At 46.1% G+C, this 21491-nt stretch overlaps 2 protein-coding genes, 1 long non-coding RNA gene and 2 other non-coding genes across 8 annotated transcripts; 4 read left to right on the forward strand and 1 right to left on the reverse strand.

The window, feature by feature from the left end:
- The first annotated feature begins 203 nt into the window (after positions 1 to 203).
- Atp6v1g2 (ATPase H+ transporting V1 subunit G2) lies at positions 204 to 4167 on the forward strand. 2 transcript variants are annotated; one of them, XM_090356071.1, is made up of 3 exons: positions 204 to 498; positions 1292 to 1392; positions 2860 to 4167. In XM_090356071.1, exons 2-3 carry the CDS (start codon positions 1333 to 1335, stop codon positions 3031 to 3033), a joined length of 234 nt encoding a protein of 77 aa, XP_090212197.1. In that variant the 5' UTR covers positions 204 to 498; positions 1292 to 1332; the 3' UTR covers positions 3034 to 4167. The 2 variants fall into 2 exon arrangements, with proteins under 2 accessions (XP_090212197.1, XP_090212196.1); XM_090356070.1 differs by lacking the exon at positions 204 to 498 and adding an exon at positions 549 to 1032.
- LOC150047916 (uncharacterized) lies at positions 1406 to 7431 on the reverse strand. The gene is made up of 4 exons (XR_016539316.1): positions 7142 to 7431; positions 6343 to 6991; positions 1779 to 1945; positions 1406 to 1505 (listed from the first exon to the last, which is right to left on the reverse strand). It is a non-coding gene; the product is annotated as an uncharacterized LOC150047916 (long non-coding RNA).
- On the forward strand, positions 6984 to 19961 carry Ddx39b (DExD-box helicase 39B). 3 transcript variants are annotated; one of them, XM_090356067.1, is made up of 11 exons: positions 6984 to 7064; positions 8253 to 8591; positions 9423 to 9550; positions 9904 to 9996; positions 13329 to 13512; positions 14877 to 14995; positions 17251 to 17382; positions 18889 to 18998; positions 19099 to 19243; positions 19348 to 19495; positions 19750 to 19961. In XM_090356067.1, the coding sequence occupies exons 2-11, from the start codon at positions 8381 to 8383 to the stop codon at positions 19764 to 19766; spliced, it is 1287 nt and encodes a 428-aa protein (XP_090212193.1). In that variant the 5' UTR covers positions 6984 to 7064; positions 8253 to 8380; the 3' UTR covers positions 19767 to 19961. The 3 variants fall into 3 exon arrangements, with proteins under 3 accessions (XP_090212193.1, XP_090212194.1, XP_090212195.1); XM_090356068.1 differs by lacking the exon at positions 6984 to 7064 and adding an exon at positions 7495 to 7592; XM_090356069.1 differs by lacking the exon at positions 6984 to 7064 and adding an exon at positions 9029 to 9150 and having other exon boundaries at positions 8509 to 8591.
- On the forward strand, positions 7938 to 8015 carry LOC150047918 (small nucleolar RNA SNORD83). Its single transcript, XR_016539368.1, has one exon. It is a non-coding gene; the product is annotated as a small nucleolar RNA SNORD83 (small nucleolar RNA).
- LOC150047919 (small nucleolar RNA SNORD83) lies at positions 13569 to 13645 on the forward strand. The gene has a single exon (XR_016539369.1). It is a non-coding gene; the product is annotated as a small nucleolar RNA SNORD83 (small nucleolar RNA).
- Positions 19962 to 21491: the final 1530 nt, after the last annotated feature.

Consider the following 21491-nt stretch of genomic DNA (forward strand, 5'->3'; position numbering starts at 1 on the left):
GGCGGAAATGACGCAAGCACCAGACGCAAGTTTGGGGCGGACACTTGCTTGGAAACGCCTTCCCGGATGTCACTCATCCCCGACCGGATGGTTTCTTCCTCAGGCTTCCGGTTGGGGAAACGAGGAAACGCCGAACAAAAGGGTCCCCCTGGAACCGGAAGACGGGATGAGATGCTGGGGCGGGGAGGAAGGAGGGCAAGTGGGGGAGAGAGCGGAAGGCACAGGGGTCGAGGAAGAGCTAGGGAGCGCGGAGGAGATACACACCGGGTGAAAATCACCATGGAAGTGAAAAAAACAACAACAACCCAGCCAACAATGAAGCCAAACGATAGAGATCGATGAAGATACAGGAAAAGGCTCAAATAGGAGAGCACATGGCCCAGCAAGCCCTTTTGTTGAGGCCCCAATTCCACCCACATACAGTTAAACCATTAAGACAACCATAGGGAAGGAACAAGGAAGACACAGAAACCTGGACTTGGGGACCTGTAGAAAAAGGTGAAGGTAGAAGAGAGATTTGGGAGAATTAAGCCCAACACGCGTGGCAGGATGCAGCCTTCTCACCCCAGTCTCTAGCTCTGAGCCTCCTTGGGGGTCCCCAATAAGCTCTCCTCCCCTTTCCGTCCCAGCCTCATCTTTAGAGCTTAGTGGATGGGAAGATCCTGCACCAGCCTGAAGTTAATTTGCCGGCAGCTCAGCGCCCAGTCTCTGCTGCTCTCTGGTGGCCTTTTGGGGGTACTGCCTGGGTGAGAGGGGCGAGGAGGACCAGTCATCCGTGGAGGATCAGATGGGGGGGACACCGGGTGCAGGAGGCTTGAGTGAAAAGAGGAGCACTAAGACCCAGGAGTAGTGCAGGACCGCATCGACGAGCTGGAGAAGTAGGCGGTTGGAGGTGGGAGCCATCTGGTACCTTGGTTGCCTTCAAAACAGCGTCATTCCTAGCCACAGCAATGGCCAGTCAGTCCCAGGGTATCCAGCAGCTATTACAAGCTGAAAAGCGGGCAGCTGAAAAGGTGGCAGATGCCAGAAAGAGTGAGTCTCCTCTTTTCTCTCTTCGGAGTCTGGAAATAAAATTAGGGGCGAGGGATTAACAAGCATTTGAGTCTTTTGGGAAAACGCATGGCTGTGGAAGAGAGAGCCAGGTGCTGAAGTATGGTTAGTAGAGAAGACATGGAGAGGTTTTGGACTTGGCTGCTTAGGGGAAGGCTGAGGAACTTTTTGGAAGGAACTGATCCCTACTATCACATTTCGTGGAGGATCCATCCCCACCCATTCTTTCTTCCACCGCCAGGAAAAGCTCGAAGACTGAAGCAGGCTAAGGAGGAGGCACAGATGGAGGTAGAACAATACCGCAGAGAGCGAGAGCAGGAATTCCAGAGCAAACAGCAGGCGGTGAGTTGAAGGGGAATTGGGATGGGATCGATCAGGTGCAAATTGGTGAGTACATCTAGTGAGGTGTGTGCACACGATTCACCAGGAAATTATGGCAGGAGGCTGAAGAGATCCTGGCAAGAATCACAACATTGACATGATATGTAAGATTTTGCCAATCCTGTGGCTTGAATGCACTGTCCTTGAGCTTTCTCAACGCTAGAGCGCTATGACTTGACACAGCACTACTCTGGCTTTTTCTGAGTATGTGGTACTGAGGAATCAAACCCAGGGCTTTATGCATGCTAGGCAAGCACTCTACCATTAAGCCACATTCCTGGCCCAGAATTTTTTTTTTTAATGCCAGTATTGGGAGTTTGAACTCAGGGCCCACTGCTGTTCCTTACCTTTGTCTCTTAAGGCTAGTGCTATTCTACTGGAACCGCAGCTGGTTAATTGGTGATAAGTGTCTCACAGTCTTTCCTGTCAAAGTTGCTCTGAAATGTGACCCTTGGATCTCAGTCTCCTGATTAGCTAGGATTGCAGCCATGAACCGTGCATGTCCATGCAGAGTCTGAGAAAACAAAACAAAACTTTAGTGTCATGGGGCTTGGATTTGGCCTGGGCTTCAGCTCTAGGCTACCGCCCTACCCCTGGGCCTGGACGGTTGTCCCAGAGCTCTTCAGCTCAAGGCTTCCGCCCTATCCCTGGGCCTGGGCGTGGTCCCTGAGCTCTTCAGCTCAAGGCCACCACTCTAGCCTTGAGCCAAGCCCCACTTCCCATTTTCTAGAGGTTAATTAGAGATTAGAGTCTCTGGTCCTTTTGTGGCTTTGAACCTTGATCCTCAGATCTCAGCCTCCAGAATGGCTAGTTCAGCTACCATGCCTGGTTCAGTCTGAGAAAAAATTTTAAAGGACATTTAGAGCTTATGGGAGAAGCAACCATCATAGTCTGTGTGGCATATGATAATACTTAGGGTCATGGATAGAGGTTTTTGGGTGGGAAGGTGGTGGGGTTTTTTTTTTAAATTAGTTATTATAAAGGTAATGTAGAGGGGCTGGGAAGGTGGCTTAGTGATAGAGTGCCTAGCATTCATAAAGCCCTGGATTTGATTCCTCAGTACCACATAAACAGAAAAAGCAGGAAGTAGTGTCGTGGCTCAAGTGGTAGAGTGCTAACCTTGGGAAAAAGTAGCTCAAGGACAGTGCCCAGGCCCTGAGTTCAGGCAAATAAATAAATAAATGTGATATAGAGCGAGGTTGCAGTTATATTGTGGGGATTTTATAGTCTCAGGATAAGCCCTCATTTCAGGTGTTAGAGAATAGGGGCTGTGTAGATCTCTTTCATATCTGGAAATTTCTGTGGGATGGGGATAATTTTGAAAAGGCCTCTCTTTTTGGTCTTACACAGGATCTTTCCCTTTACATGCTTGGACCTTTCTTTCTCTATTTCTGCTCCTGCACCCCTTCCCTTTTCCCTACTCCTCAGGCCATGGGATCCCAAGGGAACCTGTCAGCTGAAGTGGAGCAGGCTACAAGGCGCCAGGTACAGGGCATGCAGAGCTCCCAGCAGAGAAACCGGGAGCGTGTCCTGGCCCAGCTTCTTGGCATGGTCTGCGATGTCAGGCCCCAGGTCCACCCTAACTACCGGATCACCGCCTAGGATTTTGGCCTAAGACCCATCATTGGGTCAGACTCCTGACAGTCCCTTTCTTTGAAATCTCCCTTGCCTCCCTTGCCTAGCATGCATGTGGCGCTGAATTCAATCCCCAGCACTGCACCAAAAAGAAAAGAAAACTAATGTTCCATCATAATTCTCTCTAGAATTTTCTCCTTTGACACTTACAAATAACTTCTCAAACATGAATCTCTGTGTTCTGTAACACTTAGACCTCGTAAATGCCCAAAGTGGTCCTCACCTAATCCTTCTGTGTAATTTGTAACATGAGGGAGTAATGGATGTACAGAGCACCTTGACTTTGGATCCTAGCAGATTTGGGTTCCTCTCCAAATCCTGTCCCATTCGGACTATGCAACTGGGACGTATTACTTAACCTGCAAGCCACAATGTCTTCCTTTGTGAAACTGGAACCGTAAGAGTAATAATAATAATGATGCCTGCCTTGAGAGGTTGCAGAAATGATTGAAAATTATTAAACAGAATATCACAGTTCTTTGTAGGTACTTGTGATTTAACAAATGGAAACCATGAGATATTATTGCCACTTCTGCTTACCTGTGAAAACCTAAATATTCCTGCTTCCTGACATTTCTTAGTGGGTCTCTAATTCCACTCATTCTGTGATGCTGGTATTTCTCTAAAGAATTTGTTCTTCCCATCTTTTTTTTTTCCCCCCTAGAGACATTGAGATCCCTGAAAAAATGAAATGACTATCGCATTTAACTTCTGTATTTTGGTTCCAGGTAGATTCAGTATCACTTTGCATTTTTCTTTTTATTGTCTGGGTAATGTATAGAGGGGCTACAGTTACATTCATCAGTAGTGGGTGTATTATTTCTTGAACATTGATACCCCTTCTCATGTTTTTGTCCCCCATTCCCTTCCTCCATATATATATATATTATTATTATTTTTGGTCTCTCTTAAGTTGGCCTTTCTCTTTATTGGCTATTCTTTTTTCTATTTCCCCAAAGATTCAACAGATGTTTACTGATTCCTGAGATCTAAAATGATGTGGTGTACCCTGTATGCATGACCTTCCTTTCTATATCCTCTATGCCTTGATTTCCCTCTGTAACAATAAAAGTGTCAATAAAATAACTATGGACAAACCAACTGCTGGGTTAAAGCAGCCTCCTTTTATGTCATCATTTCTTATCACAGTCATTCACTTACATAATCTCCACATACCTCAAAAGCCTGTCCTTCCAAACTTGCTGGGAGAGACAAAAGCAAATAGTACTCTATTGTATCCCCAGATCCTACTTATAGCATTTGGCACATGTTAAGAGTTAATGAACAGGGGCTGGGTATGTGGCTTTGTGGTAGAGTGCTTGCCTAGCATGCATGAAGCCTTGGGTTCAATTCCTCAGTACCACATACACAGAAAAAGCCAGAAGTGGCATTTTGGCTCAAGTGGTAGAGGGATAGTACTGAGAAAAAAAAGCTTAGGGACAGTGTCCAGGCCCTAAGATCAAATCACAAGACTGGCAAAAAAAAAAAAAAGAGTTGATAAACACTGTAAAGTAAGTTAAAGGTTACTTAAGGCTAGGAAAACTGCTCTTCTGACGCCTTCCTTGAATCAGTTCTTGTTCTCTCTCTCTCTTGTTCCCTTCCTCCTTTCCTGCCTCCTTCCCTGCCTCCTTTCCTTCCTTTCCTCCTTCCATTTGTGACAGTCTTGGAACTTGAACTAAGGGTCTGCACACTGTCCCTGAGCTTTTGTGCTTAAGGCTAGTGCTCTACTACTTGAGCAACAGCTCCACTTCTGGCTTTTTGGTGCTTATAGATTTTCCTGCCCAGGCTGGCTTAGAACTGTGATTCTTGAGTAGCTAGGATTACAGGCATGAGCAACTGGTGTCTGGCACTAGTGTTCACCACAGAAGGCAAGCTTGCTTTTTTTTTTTTTTTTTTTTTTTTTTTTGCCATTCCTGGGCTTGAGCTCAGGGCCTGAGCATTGTCTTTGGGCTTTCCTCAAGGCTAGTGTTCTACTCTGAGCCACTGCACCATTTCTGGCTTTTTCTATGTATGTGGTACTGAGGAATCGAACCCGGGTCTTCATGCATGCTAGGCAAACACTCTCCCACTAGGCCAAATTCCCAGCCCCGCAAGCTTGCTTTTTAAGGACTTGAGCTAATCAGATCACCTGTAGTGTTTATTTATCAGATTGAAGGCTGGGGCAAGATGCAAAGATAACTAGATGTTGACAACCTGGCTGTCACTATTTGCTTTGGATATGATGTTTTATTCTTCTAAGTGTATCTGCTTATCTATAAAATATAAACAAGAGGTGAAGGGTGGGAAGTTGGGAAAGATGGGGGAGAATGATGGAAAGGGGTGACACTGCTCAAAATGAATTAGACTTATATAAGTGATGGCACATCACATCCAGCTTCTGTATTATCCAAAGAGAACGTTTCATTGGGCGGGGGTGGGTGGGGAATCCAAGGAGAAACAATGGAGCTTTGGGGATGAGATTAATAACATTCTAAGCCATTAATATTGTTAGGAAAGATCAAGGGGACAAAAGGACAAAAAGAAAGCACAGACCTCAAGAGACCTCAACAGACCAGAATAGGTTTTAATCATTGCTGCAGAGGGACTCCACGTAACACCAAGCTGGGTGGGAGAAACAAGTATGCGTGTGTGTAGGGGGTGGGGTGGGGGGTTAGGTTTCAATACATTTGAGTGTGCAGAATCTCTTTTGAATGTCTTTGCAGTTGTGGAAGATGGTGCACTTTCAGATAAGTTGAGGGGTGGTAAATTCTTGCTGAGAACAACTCAAGGACAGGGATAAGATTCTGGGATGAGCCAGGTAAATTCTTGCTGAGAACAACTCAAGGATAGGGATAAGATTCTGGGAAGAGCCAGGCTCGGTGGCTCACGCCAGCGAATCCTAACTACTCAGGAGGCTGAGATCTGACGATCACGGTTCGAAGCCAGCCCTGGGCACTAAAAACTGTGAGATTCTTATTTCCAATGAATCACTAAACACCGGAAGCGGCACTGTGGCTCAAAGGGTAGAAGGGTAGCCTTGTTCTGAAGAGTTCAGGGACAATGCCCAGGCCCTGGGGTAGGGCTGTAGCCCTTGATGTGAAGAGATCGGGGACAGTGCCTAGATCCAGAGTCCGAGCCCCACGAGCGACAGACCAAAAAAAAAAGAAAAGAAAAGAAAAATTCTGGGGAGGAAATTTTGAGGAGGGGGGGTCCCTTGGGGAGAGTGATCGGGGGTCACGGGAATAGTATGGTGAACGCGAACACGGTAGATTCCCACCAAACGCTATTTGTGCTAACTTGTGTAGCTCTCGACTCTTTATCGTTGACACTTGGCACTGAATCTCGACCCCCCTGTTCTGACAGCTTGGCCCACCACGCCGAGGACCCACGCTACACAGGCCAAGTCATTTGGGGGCAATTTCTGCCCTTAATCGCGACCTCCGGGGAAAGAAGCCGGATCCCTGATCCCCTGATCACGGCTCGCGACACGTGTCAGAGCTCCGCTTCCCCGCTCCTTCCAGAAAAGCAAGCTTGATGGAGAGCCAGGTCTCCAGGCCGGCCTGAGGTCACCTTGACGACCGCGCCAAGGACCCCGTGGGAACGCGCAGCCCCCCCCCCCACGCGTCTCTTTCGCGCGTCCACGGGGAGGTGTCCAGAGACAACCCCTGAGTGGCGAAAATCTAAACGACGACCTGAAGGACATGGAGAACAAAAGGAAAGTGAAGAAAGAGAACGGTAGGAAAGCAAGTTACTTGTATGTCGTACTGACAGGAGCAGAAGCGTTACAAGTGGCTTGATCTTTTTCTTTTTCCCGACAGGCATTCTCCAAAGACAACCCCGCAGCGCGCGGAACCAAAAGAACTGCTGAAGGTCCTTCCTCCAGCACTCTGCGCCTGCGCGCTGACTTCCAAGAAGGCGGGAGGTGGTGGGGGGGGTAGAGGAAAGCCTGGAACCGGAAGTGAAGGAAGGTTCTCTCTTTCGTCCCTGTTGCCGCCGCCATACACGCTCGCCCTGCTAAGGTAAGCTTTGGCCTTGGCCAGCATCCGCTCCCATCTGCCCTTCGCCCAGGTCACCCTGTCGTACGAGTCCCTGATACCTCTTCCACAGTCGATGGTCTGGTGGCTGGGACTTAGCTGGGTTGATATTTCCACTGGTTTCACTCTTTGCGAGAGCAGAAGCTTTTGGGGTGAGGCAAGGAGGGAAAGGGTGGGGGGGAGGGCGCCCAATCCAAGATGGTGGCTCGGGCGCCATTGTGTTCCCTTTGCTCCCGGTTTCTGCTCTGGGTGCCTCGGCGACCTCGGGAGGCGGCGCCCGGCGTCCCCTAGGCCTTGGCCCGTGTGGAGGGCGGGGCTTTTCTCGCCTTGGCTCTGGGCCTTGGCGGCTGCTGGACACAGAATTTGCGTGTGGGCCCAGTTGGAGCTTTGTCAAGTGGACTTGCCCGGCGTTTGGAGGCATTTCTAAACGCAGACGAGCGCTGTTGTGCCGTGCAGCTCCGGTGTCTGAGGAGTAGGGCCCGAGTGGAGAGAAGGCCACGTGCTTAAGCCCTGGTAAGCTGAGGCCAGGTTACCAAGGAGGAAGGGGCCTCCTCCTTTCTTACCGAGGCTACTGCAATTTGCCCTGAGGACTGAACCCAGGGCCTCGCCACCCAAGGCAAGCCCGGTACATCTGAACTCGCCTCAGCTGGTTTTTTTTTGGTCTTTTGCACTCCCGCTCCTCTTAATTACGTGGGACTGTTCTGCTTGCATTTGAAACCGAAGTCTGTCTCTCTCTGATTACTCGTTGTGCAGTTGGATTACGGACAGGCTTGAGCCACCCGACACACCTGGCCCGCAGGTGTTTCTTACACAGAGCCGGGATACTGGGGAGGCTAGATAGGTATGGGGTAAATAGCAGCCACATGATGTTTCATTGTGAGAAGTGAGCGCTCCGCGCAGTGCTGACCTTTTATCTATCACCCTTGACTGATGGCTGCTCTGTTAGGGATTGATACCTTGTAAACCTGTCTCCTGTCTTAACCTAGTTCTGCTCCTGAGACCGCTTTTCTCAATTATATTTGCTGTTCATTTTTTTATGTTTCGCATTTCCAGTAAAAGTGTCGATAGTTTAGGTACAGTGTGAGTGGTGGGAGAGCAAAAAGTTGGTGAAGTGTGCGCATGACTGATTACTTTTTTTTTTTTTGGTCTTTCCCTCCCTCCCCTATCCTACAGCTCTTCTGTTGGAAACTAGTATCTTCCCTTTCCTTTCTCAAGCCCTTCCTTCCACCCCCCTGTTTTTCTCATAATCTGGGGAGCATTTCTCCAGAGCCCTCTCCCATTATCTCCTTACCGGCACAATAATGGCAGAGAACGATGTGGACAATGAGCTTTTGGACTATGAAGAGGATGAGGTGGAGACCGCAGCTGGGGGAGATGGGGCTGAAGCCCCTGCCAAGAAAGATGTCAAGGGCTCTTATGTCTCCATCCACAGCTCTGGCTTTCGAGACTTCTTGCTCAAGCCAGAGTTGCTCCGGGCTATTGTTGACTGTGGCTTTGAACATCCATCTGAAGGTACATTTTGTGACTGCTTATTAGGCACTTTAGGGATGTTTTTAAAAGGTGTATCTGGTTCCTCAGGTGGTAAAAGATTTATATTTAGCATGGATGCTTATATTTAAATTCAAGACAATTAGGAAAGAACAAAAAAGTTAGGGAAGAAGTAGAGGTTTTAATAGAAAAGGCTTATGGCTTGTCTTTCATGACAGCATAAAAGTACTAATGATCCAGAACAACTTAGAAAACTGCCATTTGTTCTTGTGCCTGGCTTTTCTTGTTCACCTTGTTTTAAATTTTTGTCATTGTGTTTGTTCATAAGTTTTCAGAAAGGGTCTGGTTGGATTTTCAAGTTCCCTTTTTGGGGCCAGACCAATTCTCTCTGGAAACCATACTGTCTGGTCTAAATATGGCTGGTTTTGGGGTCAGGTACCAAGTCCTTCATTTTGTTTAAGGTTGCAAGGTTATGTGACCCAAAGCACGGCAACCTAAGTAGGAGAAATGGCCTGTGGCAGGCATTCAAATGTCATGGATTGTTACAGTTTAAGAAAAATAAGGACAGCCAGAAGCACTGAAGGTGAGCTTTTTGGTAGGTGCACAAGAGGGTTCTTAGCACTACTGGGGAGGCCTGGATCTGGAGAACACAAGAGTTAGAAGGAACTAGGAGGGTCTGATTTGGGGATACAAGTGATTGAGGGGGCAGAGAGAAGGGATCTGAAAGTTGGCAAGAATCAGGTACTTAAAGGATTGAGTGGGAAGAAATGTGTTTAGCATGGTGAAAGCATTATGGAGTGCCTGGAGATTAGTCTAATTTATCTTTTTGTTGTTTTTTTTTGCTTTTTGTTTTAGTTCAGCATGAGTGCATCCCTCAAGCCATTCTGGGAATGGATGTCCTATGCCAGGCCAAGTCAGGCATGGGAAAGACTGCAGTGTTTGTGTTGGCCACACTGCAACAGTTGGAGCCAGTTACTGGACAGGTATATTTTGGGAATGTTCTGGGAACAGTATTTTTTATCCTTTTATTTTTTATTCGTCATAGGACTTGAACTCGGCTTGGGCATTGTCCCTGAGCTCTTCAGCTTAAGGCTACTGCCCTATCTAGAGCCAAACCCCACTTCTGTTTTCTAGAGGCTAATTGGAGATAAGAGTCTCAGGTCCTTTTGTGCCAGGCTGGCTTTGAACCTTGATCCTCAGAACTCAGCCTCCTGAGTAGCTAGGATTACAGGCCTGTGCTCGGCCACGCCTGACTTAAAGTAATTTATGACCTGCTTTTGTAACAATAATTTCCCCAGAGGCATAGATTTAGATGTTTGTCTGCTTTCTTCTCTAGGTGTCGGTATTGGTGATGTGTCATACCAGGGAGTTGGCTTTTCAGATAAGCAAGGAATATGAGCGCTTCTCTAAATACATGCCCAATGTCAAGGTAAGCTAAGGTAAATGATACTTGGGAGAAGAGCTTGGGGACTTGTAGGTCCACAATCTCCCATGTTCCATTAGGCTTAAACACTAATGTCCCAGTATATGTCACTGATAACTTCTGTGGACTTTTGTATGGGAGATTTTACTAAGATGTAGGTATGGTTTATTTTGATTTCAAAGACACTAACTATGTATTTGGGGAAACTTTAGTTTGCTTTGATTTTACATGGTTAAATAAAATTCATGATTCAGCTCTCTTGGATGGGATATCTAGGGCCACGGGAGCATTGATTGACTTGTTTTCTTTTGTATAGCCTTGGTATGTGCAGTGTGCCTCCTATACCAGTAGCTTCAACATCATTTGAGAACTTAGTGGAAATATAGATTGTTTGGGTCCTATTCCAGACCTACTGAGTATAAAACACATTTTAACAGGATCCCTATGTGATTGGAGGTTAAACACTGATGTGTGTTAGAATGGAGAGTAATATTTAGTTCATATTCCCTATTTATTTTCCTTGAGAAATGATTTCCTTTACTATGTCCAGATTGGCTTTAAACCTCTGGTTCTTCATCTCCAACGTACGAGGATTACAGGCTAAGAATGTTTGACTAGCCCTAAACTGAAAGCTAATTACTTAAAATTCAAAGTAGCAGTATGTATGCATGGTTTTAAAAAAATGCTCATGGGCCCGGGAATTTGGCCTAGTGGTAGAGTGCTTGCCCAGTATGCACGAAGACCTGGGTTTGATTCCTTGTTACCACATACATAGAAAAAAGCTGAAAGTGGTGCTGAAGCTCAAGTGGTAGAGCTCTAGCCTTGAGAAAGGCCAAGAACAGTGTTCAGGCCTTGAGCAAAAGCCTAGGACTGGCCAAAAAAAAAAAAAAGCTTATATAATTTAGATGCTACTCAGTAGGTGAGACCTGAGGATCATGGTTTGAACCTAACCTATGCAGGAAAGCCTGTGAGGTGTGGTTCAAGTGATAGTGAACTTGCTTTGAGTACAAATACTGAGGGACAGTATCCAGGCCCTGACCCCCAAAGCCCCAAATCCAGCATAAATATAAGGAAAAATTACTTTCTTCCTCCTCAAAGACTTGAAGAGACTGAGCTAATTATACAGGATGGCCCATTCTGGATTTGTTTGGCTGGATTTAGTTCTTCCCATAGTAAGGGCTTGAACTCACTCAGGGTCTGAGCACCTTCCTTGGACTTTTGTCAAGGCTAGAGCTCTACCACTTGAGCCATAGCACCACTTCCGACTTTTTCTATGAATGTGGTACTGAGGATTCAAACACCAGTCTTTGTGTATACTAGGCAAGCGCTCTACCACTAGGCAAAATGCCCGGCACATCCTACCCACCCCACCCCCCTTCTTTTTTTAAATCAGTATGGAGGAAATTGAGCCCAAAGCCTCATGCATTCAAGGCAAGCTATTTACTACTCAAGCCATTCTCAGCCTCTTTTAAAAAAGAAAAAATTAGTTTTTTCACTATTTAATTTTGTGTCCTGAGGGCTGAACTCAGGGTCTGGGAGCCATCCCTGATTTTTTTGCCCAAGACTAATGCTCTACCACTTAAGCCATAGCATCGTTTCCTGTTTTTTTCTGAGTACTTTATCATGGACTTTTCTGTCTGGACTGGCTTCAAACCATGATCCTCAGATCTCACCCTCCTGAGAAGCTAAGATTACAGCTGTGAGCCACTAGTTCCTGCCTCTGAAAAAATTTTTTTTTCCCAGTTGTGTCTTGAGCTCTGGCCCTGGGCACTGTCTCTGAGCTCTTCAGCATGATGACCTCCCAACCCTAGCTGTCTGAAAGTTTTGACATTAAGATCTAACATTTTGGGCAAGAATCTTCATTGCTGATGGTGTGCTTCCTGTTTTACTAAAATCTAACTTACACATTAATAATTTTAGGTTTGTTGTAAGAACAAAAAATATTTACAATATTGTCATGACAATCTGATTCTTTGATTTTTCCTTCCTTGAATTAGCAGTTTCTGGAGTTAGCTGATAGAGGACAAAGGCTTTAGAACCATTTGTTTAAATGAATTTGTAATTATACAGGGCTTTTGTGATAATTCAATTAGGAAAACTTGGTGTTTGCACTTTGGGGGGGGGGGGGGCGGCAATCCTGGGCCTTGAACTCAGGACATGAGCACTGTCGTTGGGACCAAGGAATTGAACCTGCGTCGTGTGCTCTACCACTGGGCCAAACTCCTGGCCCTCACTTTTTTTTTTTTTTTTTTAAGATGATGTACAGAGGGGTTAAAGTTAAGTAAGGAAATGAGTACAATTCTTTTTTTTTTTTTTTTTTTGCCAGTCCTGGGTTTGAGCTCAGGGCCTGAGCACTGTCCTTGGACTTTCTCAAGGCTAGAGCTCTACCACTTGAGCCTCAGCACCACTTCCGGCTTTTTTCTATGTATGTGGTACCAAGGAATCGAACCCGGGTCTTCATGCATGCTAGGCAAGCACTTGAACCACTAGGCCAAATTCCCGGCCCATGAGTACAATTCTTATTGAACATTGTTATCCCCTCTCTTTCCTCTCACAACTATTTGTGGTATTTGACTTTTCCTCTGATTTCTTGATGCCTTTATTCTTTTGTTTGTTTGTTTTTGTTTTTTTGTGCCAGTCCTAGTACTGTCCTTGGGTTTTCTCAAGGTAGAGCTCTAGGTATACCACTTGGGCCATAGCACCACTTCTTTTTCCTGTGTATTCTGTAGTGAGGAATTGAATCCCCCAGGTCTTGGTGCATACTAGGCAAACACTCTACCACTAAGCCAGACTCCAGGCACCTTAATGCCTTTATTCTCAAAATGAAGTAGAGCCCTTAGAGGTATGTAAAGGAGTACAATTAGGTTAGGGGCGCTCCAGCTGAATAGACATTCTGTCTTCATTAACCTTGTAACACTGAGCAGGCATTTGTTAGTCTCAGTGTTTTAGAAAGGAGAAGCGCATAAAAGTTTTAGAATAGAAGCCAGACATGGTCACTTACACCTGTAATCGTAGCTATTCAGGAGGCTGAGATCTGAGGATCAAGGTTCCAAGCCAGCCTAGGCACTAAAATCTGTGAGACTCAGTATCTCCAGTTAACCAGAAAACCAGAAGTGGTGCTGTGGCTCAAGGGGTAGGGCAGTAGCCTTGCGCTGAACTCTGGAACAACACCCAGGTCCAGATTTCACGTCCCAAAAGTGACCCAAAAAAATTAGATGATCTCTATAATTCTTTTTAGTTCTAAGTTTTTATCATTTGGTTTAGACCAAACTTAATAAGAGCTCTAAGGTAGTTGGAATCTTTCCTTCTTTGTGAGACTTTTTCCCACATCCGTGCAGGTCGCAGTATTTTTTGGTGGTCTGTCTATCAAGAAGGATGAAGAGGTGCTGAAGAAGAACTGCCCGCATATCGTCGTAGGGACTCCTGGCCGTATCTTAGCCCTGGCTCGAAATAAGAGCCTCAATCTCAAACACATTAAACACTTCATCTTGGATGAATGTGATAAGATGCTTGAACAGCTCGGTGAGTTGTAGGCTATACTGGGACAGGTCTAGTGGTGTGGGCACTTTTCCTTTGGAGCCAAATGATGCTTGTTTGATAATGGAGCACATCAGTGCAAAGACGACTCTTAATCTATCACCCATGACTGATGGCTCTGAGTTGTTTACACTGTCTTGTTATTCCCATCCTCCGTGTTGGGTATTGATGAGCCCTTTTCCTTGAATGTTTGGAGCACAAATCCTACCACTGAGCTACATCTCCAGCTCTGTAATGGCCTTTTACAAGTCACTAATGAGAATGGGTCACTAATAATTTTAGATAAATGTTCCTACCACCCCTAGCCTTATAGATTCCTGTACTTAGTATCATAGGGGAGATTTATCATAGGGAGAGTCAGTCTGTACTCTTGACATGCTTGTACAGCATGATTGGGATTTATAGCGGAATAGGTTTCTAGGATTAGTGAGAGGGCTTGTGGAAATATACATAGTGTGGTATTCTAGTCCTAAGTGAGGTCAATACAGTTTTCTAATAGCTAAATTTTGGAAAATATATAGCTCTAAGGAGAAGTTATTTCACATGATCTCAGCCTATTTAAGATGGTGAGTTACAAAGTGGACTCTAGGTAGATAAATCTAATTGCGCTGCTTTGTAGGGAAGGGGGCATGAGATGGACTATAAGGCCTTGTTTCTGGAAGCTTCTGTGATGTGTTTTACTTCTTACCGGGTTAAGACAGAGACAGACCCAGGCACCAGTGGCTTACCCCTGTAATCCTAGCTACTTGAGGATGAGATTTGGGGATCATGGTTTGATGCCAGCCCAGGCAGGAAAGTGTAAGACTTCCAGTTCACCACCAGAAAATTGGAAGTGGTGCTGTGGCTCAAAGTGGTAATGCATTAACCTTCCATGAAAAAGCTCAAGGACAGGATCCAGGCCCCGAGTACAAACCCTGCAACTGATGACCAAAGAAAACCCCTAAACCTGATCCCATCTTTCCATCTTTATTTAAATCTGTTGTTCTTTTATTTTCTTGCTCTTTTTTTTTTTTTTTTTTGAGTGTGGAACTTGAACTCTGGGCCTGGGCACTTTCCCTTACCTCTTCAGCTCACGATGGAGATAAGTCTCCTGGACTTTAGTGTCCAGGGTGGCATTGAACCAAGATCCTCAGGTCTCAGCCTCCTGAGTAGCTAAGGTTACAGGGGTGAGCTACCGCCTCCAGCTTAAGCTTTGATTTTTATACTTATTGGAGAAAATAGACTGAGGTCATCTTGCCCTTAAACGACTCCTTGTTCATCCATTTTCAGTGGTCATCGCCTTCCTTGGGAAGTCTGGTCTTTGAGTCCCAGGCCTTCATTTTCTGTCTTGTCATTTCTTCTTGTTGCAGACATGCGTCGGGATGTCCAGGAAATATTTCGCATGACCCCCCATGAGAAGCAGGTCATGATGTTCAGTGCTACCTTGAGCAAAGAGATCCGGCCAGTCTGCCGAAAGTTCATGCAAGATGTAAATACCCTTCTACCTTCTCTCCCTCCACTCCCCGCCCGCTGCCTCCTCCCCTTCCTCGCCCTCTTCCTCCAGACTCCCTTGTCCTTCAAGCATCAAGAAGGGGGCTCATGCCCATTTGGGAGCGATGACTCCTTGAAGATACACATAGAGTCAGAGACAGCTAGTGTTAGGGTCTGCGCGGGTGCCAGGGAAAATCCGGAAGACTTGGTCGGGTTAACGTGAGAGCGGGTAGTGTTCAACATTTTTAAAAATCCCAACATTTTTTGAACCTCTTCTCCTTTTGGGGGGAGGGCAGAACTTTCTGCCCTACCACCCACCCATCAGCCCCCCACAGCCACACACCTCAAGGTGGCATTGAGCTTACAGCTGGAGTCTTCTCACCACAACTCCTACCTCCCAGAAGCAGGAGAGCAAGAGAGGGACAGTCAGATGGCAGGGCATGTCAGAAGAAGAGCAACCAGCACCACCAGTGAAACCTGCCCCCTCCCCGCCTCTAGGGGTGGGGGCCTTTGGCACCTCAGTCCCCATCCCCTACTCCTTCCTGCCCGAACGTCCTCACGCCCATCGGAACCTCGGTTGATGTGAGCCGGCAGCAGAGAAGCACCGTGGCACGACGAGAGAATTCAGACGGCACCAAGCGGTGGATGGCCGCAGCAGAAGCCGCAGGAAACCTGACCAGGAAGCTGAGGACCAAGCCAGCCTTTTTTTTTTCCCCTCGTTCCCGTTTTTTTGGTTTTGTTTTTTTGTTTTTGGTTTTGGTTTTTATTTTTGGCTTTTGTTTTTTGGTTTTGGTTTTGGTTTTTTGTTTTTTTTCCTGAACCTAACATGCTTTGCCACATCCCCCCCCCCCAATATGTGTTTGGGGAGGTGTGTCATCAATGGGGAGGTAGATTTTTTTTCCCCTTTACTTAAAAAAAAAAAAGTCCCTTTTTTTAATGCTCAGGAGAGGGTTATGGGCAGGTAAAGTGGGGCACTCCACTTGGATGTGACCAGGTGGGTGTTAGGGTTGGGCTGGTGGAGCCATTGAATGAGCAGTGGAGTGTGTTCTGCCCTCCCTGCCGCGCTCCTTCCCTTGGGATACCCTTCTCTTGGATTGTACTTGGGGTTAGAATTAGATTTGAAGGAGGCCATGAACCAAGGCTGCTTTGCTTGCTTGCCTGCCTTCAGGTAGTGGGGCTTTTCTGTTGTTTTTTTTTCCCCCCCTGTACTGCATACACATTTTGTTCCTGGTTCTTTTAACTGCCCCATGAAATTGTATGGAGATGTTACCTGTCCCCTGAAATCGTATGGAGAATGTTAGGAAAATTTGGCTTTGGAGTTGCTTTATGTCCCATTTTTGTCTTTTAGGCTGTTTTTCTCTCAAGCATAATGAGGGGTCCCCCTCCCCCTTTGTTTTAAAGGTTAATACCATGATCTGCTATCCTATTTGTGTTTTAGGGCTGCTTGATACTTGCTCTGAAACCTATAGGTGATTTGACTCTGCTCTGAGACCAGTGTCATCTAAAAAAATTCCCTAGTGGTCCAAGAGCAAGTTGTACCTCATCTTGAGCAATTTTTGCTTCCCTTGAAGTAGCTCTTGTTTTACCTTTGGGACTGGGTCTTGCTATGTAACCTAGGCTGACCTCAAGCTCTTTAATTGTTGATCCTTCTGCCTCAGCCTCCTGAGTGTTGAGATTGCAAATCTGCACTATCATTCCTGGCTTATAAATGGTATTCACTATGTCCATTGTAACATTCTGATCTTTAAGCTATGCCTTTAGCTAATGAGTGTCTAATGCTAATTTCTTGTAAAATTTTCATAGAGGAAACTCAAATGGAGTAAATCTCCTTTTCCCGATGTTCTTACAACCTGCTCTGATGGAGTTACTCTGACCTAGAGTTGCTGTTACCTGTCATTATCCAGATGTTCCAATCATGTTCTCCCCTTGAATGCCATCTCCCCTTGTTTTCTTGCCACCACCTCCATTTGAGGGTATAATGGCATCCTGCCATTGTGTGGTTTTGCAAAGTTTTTGTCCCTGATGGTTTCAGTTGAGGGGTAGTCTTTAAAACTCAACTGATAAGAAAGAAATTAGATCTAATGCAAAAGAAACCAATGTGAATGGGTATTTTTGGTGGTGGGGTGTGGTTTTCGAACTTTACTCTTCTCCCCATCCCCTCATGGGGTGTATTGGAGATCAACTTCCTCCACCCCCCCAGGTTTAACCCCCCCACTCTGCCCTCCCGTTCCCCACCCCCTTCCTCCCCCTCAGCCAATGGAGATCTTCGTGGATGATGAGACGAAGTTGACGCTGCATGGATTGCAGCAGTACTACGTGAAACTGAAGGACAACGAGAAGAACCGGAAGCTCTTTGACCTTTTAGATGTCCTTGAGTTCAACCAGGTCAGTCATTTAAGGTCAGGTAGGGGGATGAGCATTGGATACACCTCCAGCGGTAGAGATGTGAAGACTTAATAGCCTTTTATTGAGGGAGCTGCATATGTGATAGGGAGAATGCTGGAGAGATTTTTAAATGAGAATGTAAATATCTTGAGTACTGAGCAAGGTAAGCTGCTTTTCAGTTCCGTCACTGATATGTGTAAATAAGCTTTAGTAAGTTCAAAGTTGGTGCCTCACACCTCATCACAGATGATGAAGGTTCAAAGCCAATTTCCGCAGAAGACCATGAGACTTCATCACCATTAAATAACAAAATGTAGGCTGGCAGTGCACCTCAAGTAATAAAGTGCCACCTGTGAGCAAACAAGCCCAAGCAAGAGCTTGAGACGCTGAGTTCAAACCATGATATCAAAACACCAAAGATGGGACAGTGGCTCATGCCTATAATCCTAGCTGTTCAGGAGGCTGGGAGCTGATGATCCTAGTTCAAAGCCAGTCCTGGGTAGAAAAGTCCTCTGGAGACTACTCAAAAACTGGAAGTGGCGCTGTGGCTCAGAGGTAGAACACGTGCCATGAGCAAAAGAGATCAAGGACTGTTCCCAGGCCCTGAGTTTTACCCCCATGACTGACAAAAAGAAAAAAATACCTCAAAGTAAGCCTCAAAAGATAAAATCCTTAAAGCTAATAAATTTGTACAAATACAGAGTTACTTTGAATATGGTTCTTAATCTATATTTCTTAAAGTAATCCATTTACCTAAGTGTTATATACTCTAAAATTTACTTTCTAGAATTAAGGTAGATCCCTTAGGTCCCCTGTTTTAGTCTCTAGTTCTGATTTCTACTATGCTTTCATGAGATATCCTCATCCTTGCTTCTGAAAATGTTGGCCAGTGTGAGTTACTATTCTTCATGCTACTTCAGAGGTCAGCTCTGCAGAAATCAGAGCCAAGAGAATAAAAGGCTATTAAGAATAGAAAAAACAGGCCGGGAGTTTGGCCTAGTGGTTAAAGTGCTTGCCTAGCATGCATGAAGACCCGGGTTCGATTCCTCGGTACCACATACATAGAAAAAGCCGGAAGTGGTGCTGAGGCTCAAGTGGTAGAGCTCTAGCCTTGAGAAAGTCCAAGGACAGTGCTCAGGCCCTGAGCTCAAGCCCAGGACTGGCAAAAAAAAAAAAGAATAGAAAAAACAGGCCGGGAGTTTGGCCTAGTGGTTGAGTGCTTGCCTAGCATGCACAAAGACCAGGGTTTGATTCCTTGGTACCACATACATAGAAAAAAAGCTCGGCGTGGTGCTGTGGCTCAGGTCGTAGAGCTCTAGCCTTAGAAGTCCAAGGGTGGTGTTCAGGCCCTGAACTCAAACCCAGGACTGGCAAAAAAAAAAAAAAAAAAAGCATAAGGTAGGATAGAGGGTAAGAGGAACTAAGGATCTCCTTTAGGAAAGTGAAATTCCTGAAAATGTCTCATTCGTTGCTTCTCTTGTAAATGCCATGGACCCCCTGCCTTAGGTGGTGATCTTTGTGAAGTCTGTGCAGCGTTGCATCGCCCTGGCCCAGCTTCTGGTGGAGCAGAACTTCCCAGCCATTGCCATTCACCGCGGCATGCCCCAGGAGGAGCGGTGAGCTGGAGTTGGAGAGGGCTTTTGTGTTCTTGGGAAAATTTGGGCCCATGGAGAGAAGAGAGTCTCACCATTTTTCTAATTTTTTATCCTCGCAAAGGCTTTCTCGGTATCAGCAGTTTAAGGATTTTCAGCGGCGCATTCTTGTGGCTACCAACCTGTTTGGCCGAGGCATGGACATAGAGCGGGTGAACATCGCCTTCAACTACGACATGCCCGAGGATTCTGACACCTACCTGCACCGGGTACGTCCTCACCCAAGAGGACCCCCTACTCCCTGTCCTTTCTCTTCCTCTCAGCCATCTTACTCCTCTGGGATCTTCAATCTGATTGTTTTGTATTTCTTCAGGTGGCAAGAGCAGGCCGGTTTGGCACCAAGGGCTTAGCCATCACATTTGTGTCAGATGAGAATGATGCCAAGATTCTCAATGATGTACAGGACCGCTTTGAGGTCAATATTAGTGAGCTGCCTGATGAGATAGACATCTCCTCCTACAGTGAGTATCGACCTCATGTCATGACCCAGGTTGCCTCTTTGTCTTACACCTGATTCATGATGGCTACCTGGCCACTTCTGTCTAGGATGTGGTTTGACATCCGTGTGGGGGTCCCTTCTGTCAAGATGATCGATCACTCGTTCTTCAGGACTGAGTCTGTCCTCTGAACCCTCCAGGGCAATATGAAAAATGTGCACGTTTCGTGTTGACTCACTTTTTGTGCTGACTCACTTTTTGTGCCTTATCCTTTGTAGTTGAACAGACACGGTAGAGAACTCGCCCATTCTGGAATGTGACAGTCTTCAGGAGAGGACACCAGGCGTAGGGATGGAGACACTACTGCCACCTGCCCCCGACAGCCCCCCACCCCTACCCTGATACTTCCTCCTTTTGCATCACCACCACTCCTAAACCTGTTCTGATTTATCAGAAATTTTTTTTAACAAAACTAAAAATGAAACACCAATGTGTCTCTGGTATCTGTAAATGTTCTTCCTTTGTTGTATTTGTGCTGAGGTGATTTGGGGCATGATTTGGGATAAACTTGGGTGGTGAGGGCTGTTCTGGGGGTATGGCCAAGGTGGGAGGTGGGACTGAGTCTACAGAAGCCAGGGCTTCTCAGCCCCTACTACCTTTCTAGATGTAGCTTATGGTTTTCTGTTTCCATAGGGCTGCCATGTACGTTATTTTGTTGGTCTTCGAGAGGCTGAGCTTTTCTGGAAGGGCATGGGTGGTGAAGAAGGGCGGGCATTTTTTCCTGTGTTTAAGGGTGGTGAAGAGAGCACTGGTAGGAAGTTTAGCTATTTCCCAGGCTTTCTCAGTGCGTCCTTGAGCTTCTGATTCTTGAGTGCCACGGCTTGGACCTTCCAGGACTGCTTTTGCTTTCTTAGTAGGTCCTGGTACAGCTCCAGCTACTATTCCAGCAGTTCCTCGACTTGTGCTAACTCAGCTGTGGAGTGGGGCTACCCCTGGCTAGAGAGGGGATTGAGGGTATGGGCCTGAACCTAGCTTGTAACCTTTGAGACTGTACTCTGGATTGACAGTGGCCTCTACTGTGAAAAGAAGTCTTAAGAGGCATGTACATCTCTCCTAAGTCAGTGCTTCTCAGATGGGGCTGTGAGGTGAAGCTTCAGTCTCCTATGTGTAACATTTGATTCCACCCTAGGGCTTCTCACAGTTCCTGGGCTCTGTCCCTGAGCCTCTCTGCTCAAGGCTAGTGCTCTACCACTTGAGCCACAGGCCCTTCCAGCCTTTTCTGTTTATGTGGTACTGAGGAATCGAACCCAGGGCTTCAGGTATGCTAGGCAAACACTCTACCACTAAGCCACATTCCAGCCTGCATAACTCATCTGAATCAGTGTATCACATGTGTAATATGACCAAACTGGTTAAAGTACAACAGATGTAACTGAACTAACTGTGTTTATAAAGGAAAGGTAGAATCAGGAGCAATAAAATTTCTACCTGACTATCTAAATGATAAATGACAATTCTTCCTGCAAAGTAAGAGACTTTTCAGCCACCTGAGGAGTTTTTTTGTTTGTATTTTGTCAGTTGTGGGGCATGAACTTGGCCTGGCTCGAGGCTCCCTCCCAACCCCTTGAACCATGTACAGTGTCACTTCCAGTTTTCTGGTGATTAATTGGGAGATGAGAGTCTCAAGGACTTTCTAGTTCCTGGGCTGGCTCTGAGCCATGATCCTCAGATCTCAGCCTCTTGAGTAGGATTACAGGCATGAGCCACTACGTGTGGCTCACCTAAGGTTTCTATTAAGTTTTGCTGGTAGATTTTTTTTTTATTTTTATTTTTTTTGCCAGTCCTGGGCTTAAGCTCAGGGCCTGAAGACTGTCCCTGGATTTTTCTCAAGACTAGAACTCTACTATTTGAGCCTCAGCACCACTTCTGGCTTTTTCTAAGTATATGGTACCAAGGAATCGAACCTGGGTCTTCGTGCGTGCTAGGCAAGCACTCTACCACTAGGCCAAACTCCCGGCCC

Source organism: Megascapheus bottae, chromosome 22 (genome assembly GCF_031878675.1).
Source record: "Megascapheus bottae isolate mThoBot1 chromosome 22, mThoBot2.hap1, whole genome shotgun sequence".
NCBI lineage: Eukaryota > Metazoa > Chordata > Mammalia > Rodentia > Geomyidae > Megascapheus > Megascapheus bottae.

What these genes read in the sequence shown, in the direction of transcription:
- Ddx39b (XM_090356067.1), top strand. Translation starts at nt 8,381, where the DNA reads ATGGCAGAGAACGATGTGGACAATGAGCTTTTGGACTATGAAGAGGAT. An exon ending in TGGAGCCAGTTACTGGACAG is followed by an intron (nt 9,551 to 9,903) that starts GTATATTTTGGG and finishes TTTCTTCTCTAG; the next exon opens with GTGTCGGTATTGGTGATGTG. An exon ending in GCCGAAAGTTCATGCAAGAT is followed by an intron (nt 14,996 to 17,250) that starts GTAAATACCCTT and finishes CCTCCCCCTCAG; the next exon opens with CCAATGGAGATCTTCGTGGA.
- Atp6v1g2 (XM_090356070.1), top strand. Translation starts at nt 951, where the DNA reads ATGGCCAGTCAGTCCCAGGGTATCCAGCAGCTATTACAAGCTGAAAAG. An exon ending in GGTGGCAGATGCCAGAAAGA is followed by an intron (nt 1,033 to 1,291) that starts GTGAGTCTCCTC and finishes TTCCACCGCCAG; the next exon opens with GAAAAGCTCGAAGACTGAAG. An exon ending in TCCAGAGCAAACAGCAGGCG is followed by an intron (nt 1,393 to 2,859) that starts GTGAGTTGAAGG and finishes CCTACTCCTCAG; the next exon opens with GCCATGGGATCCCAAGGGAA.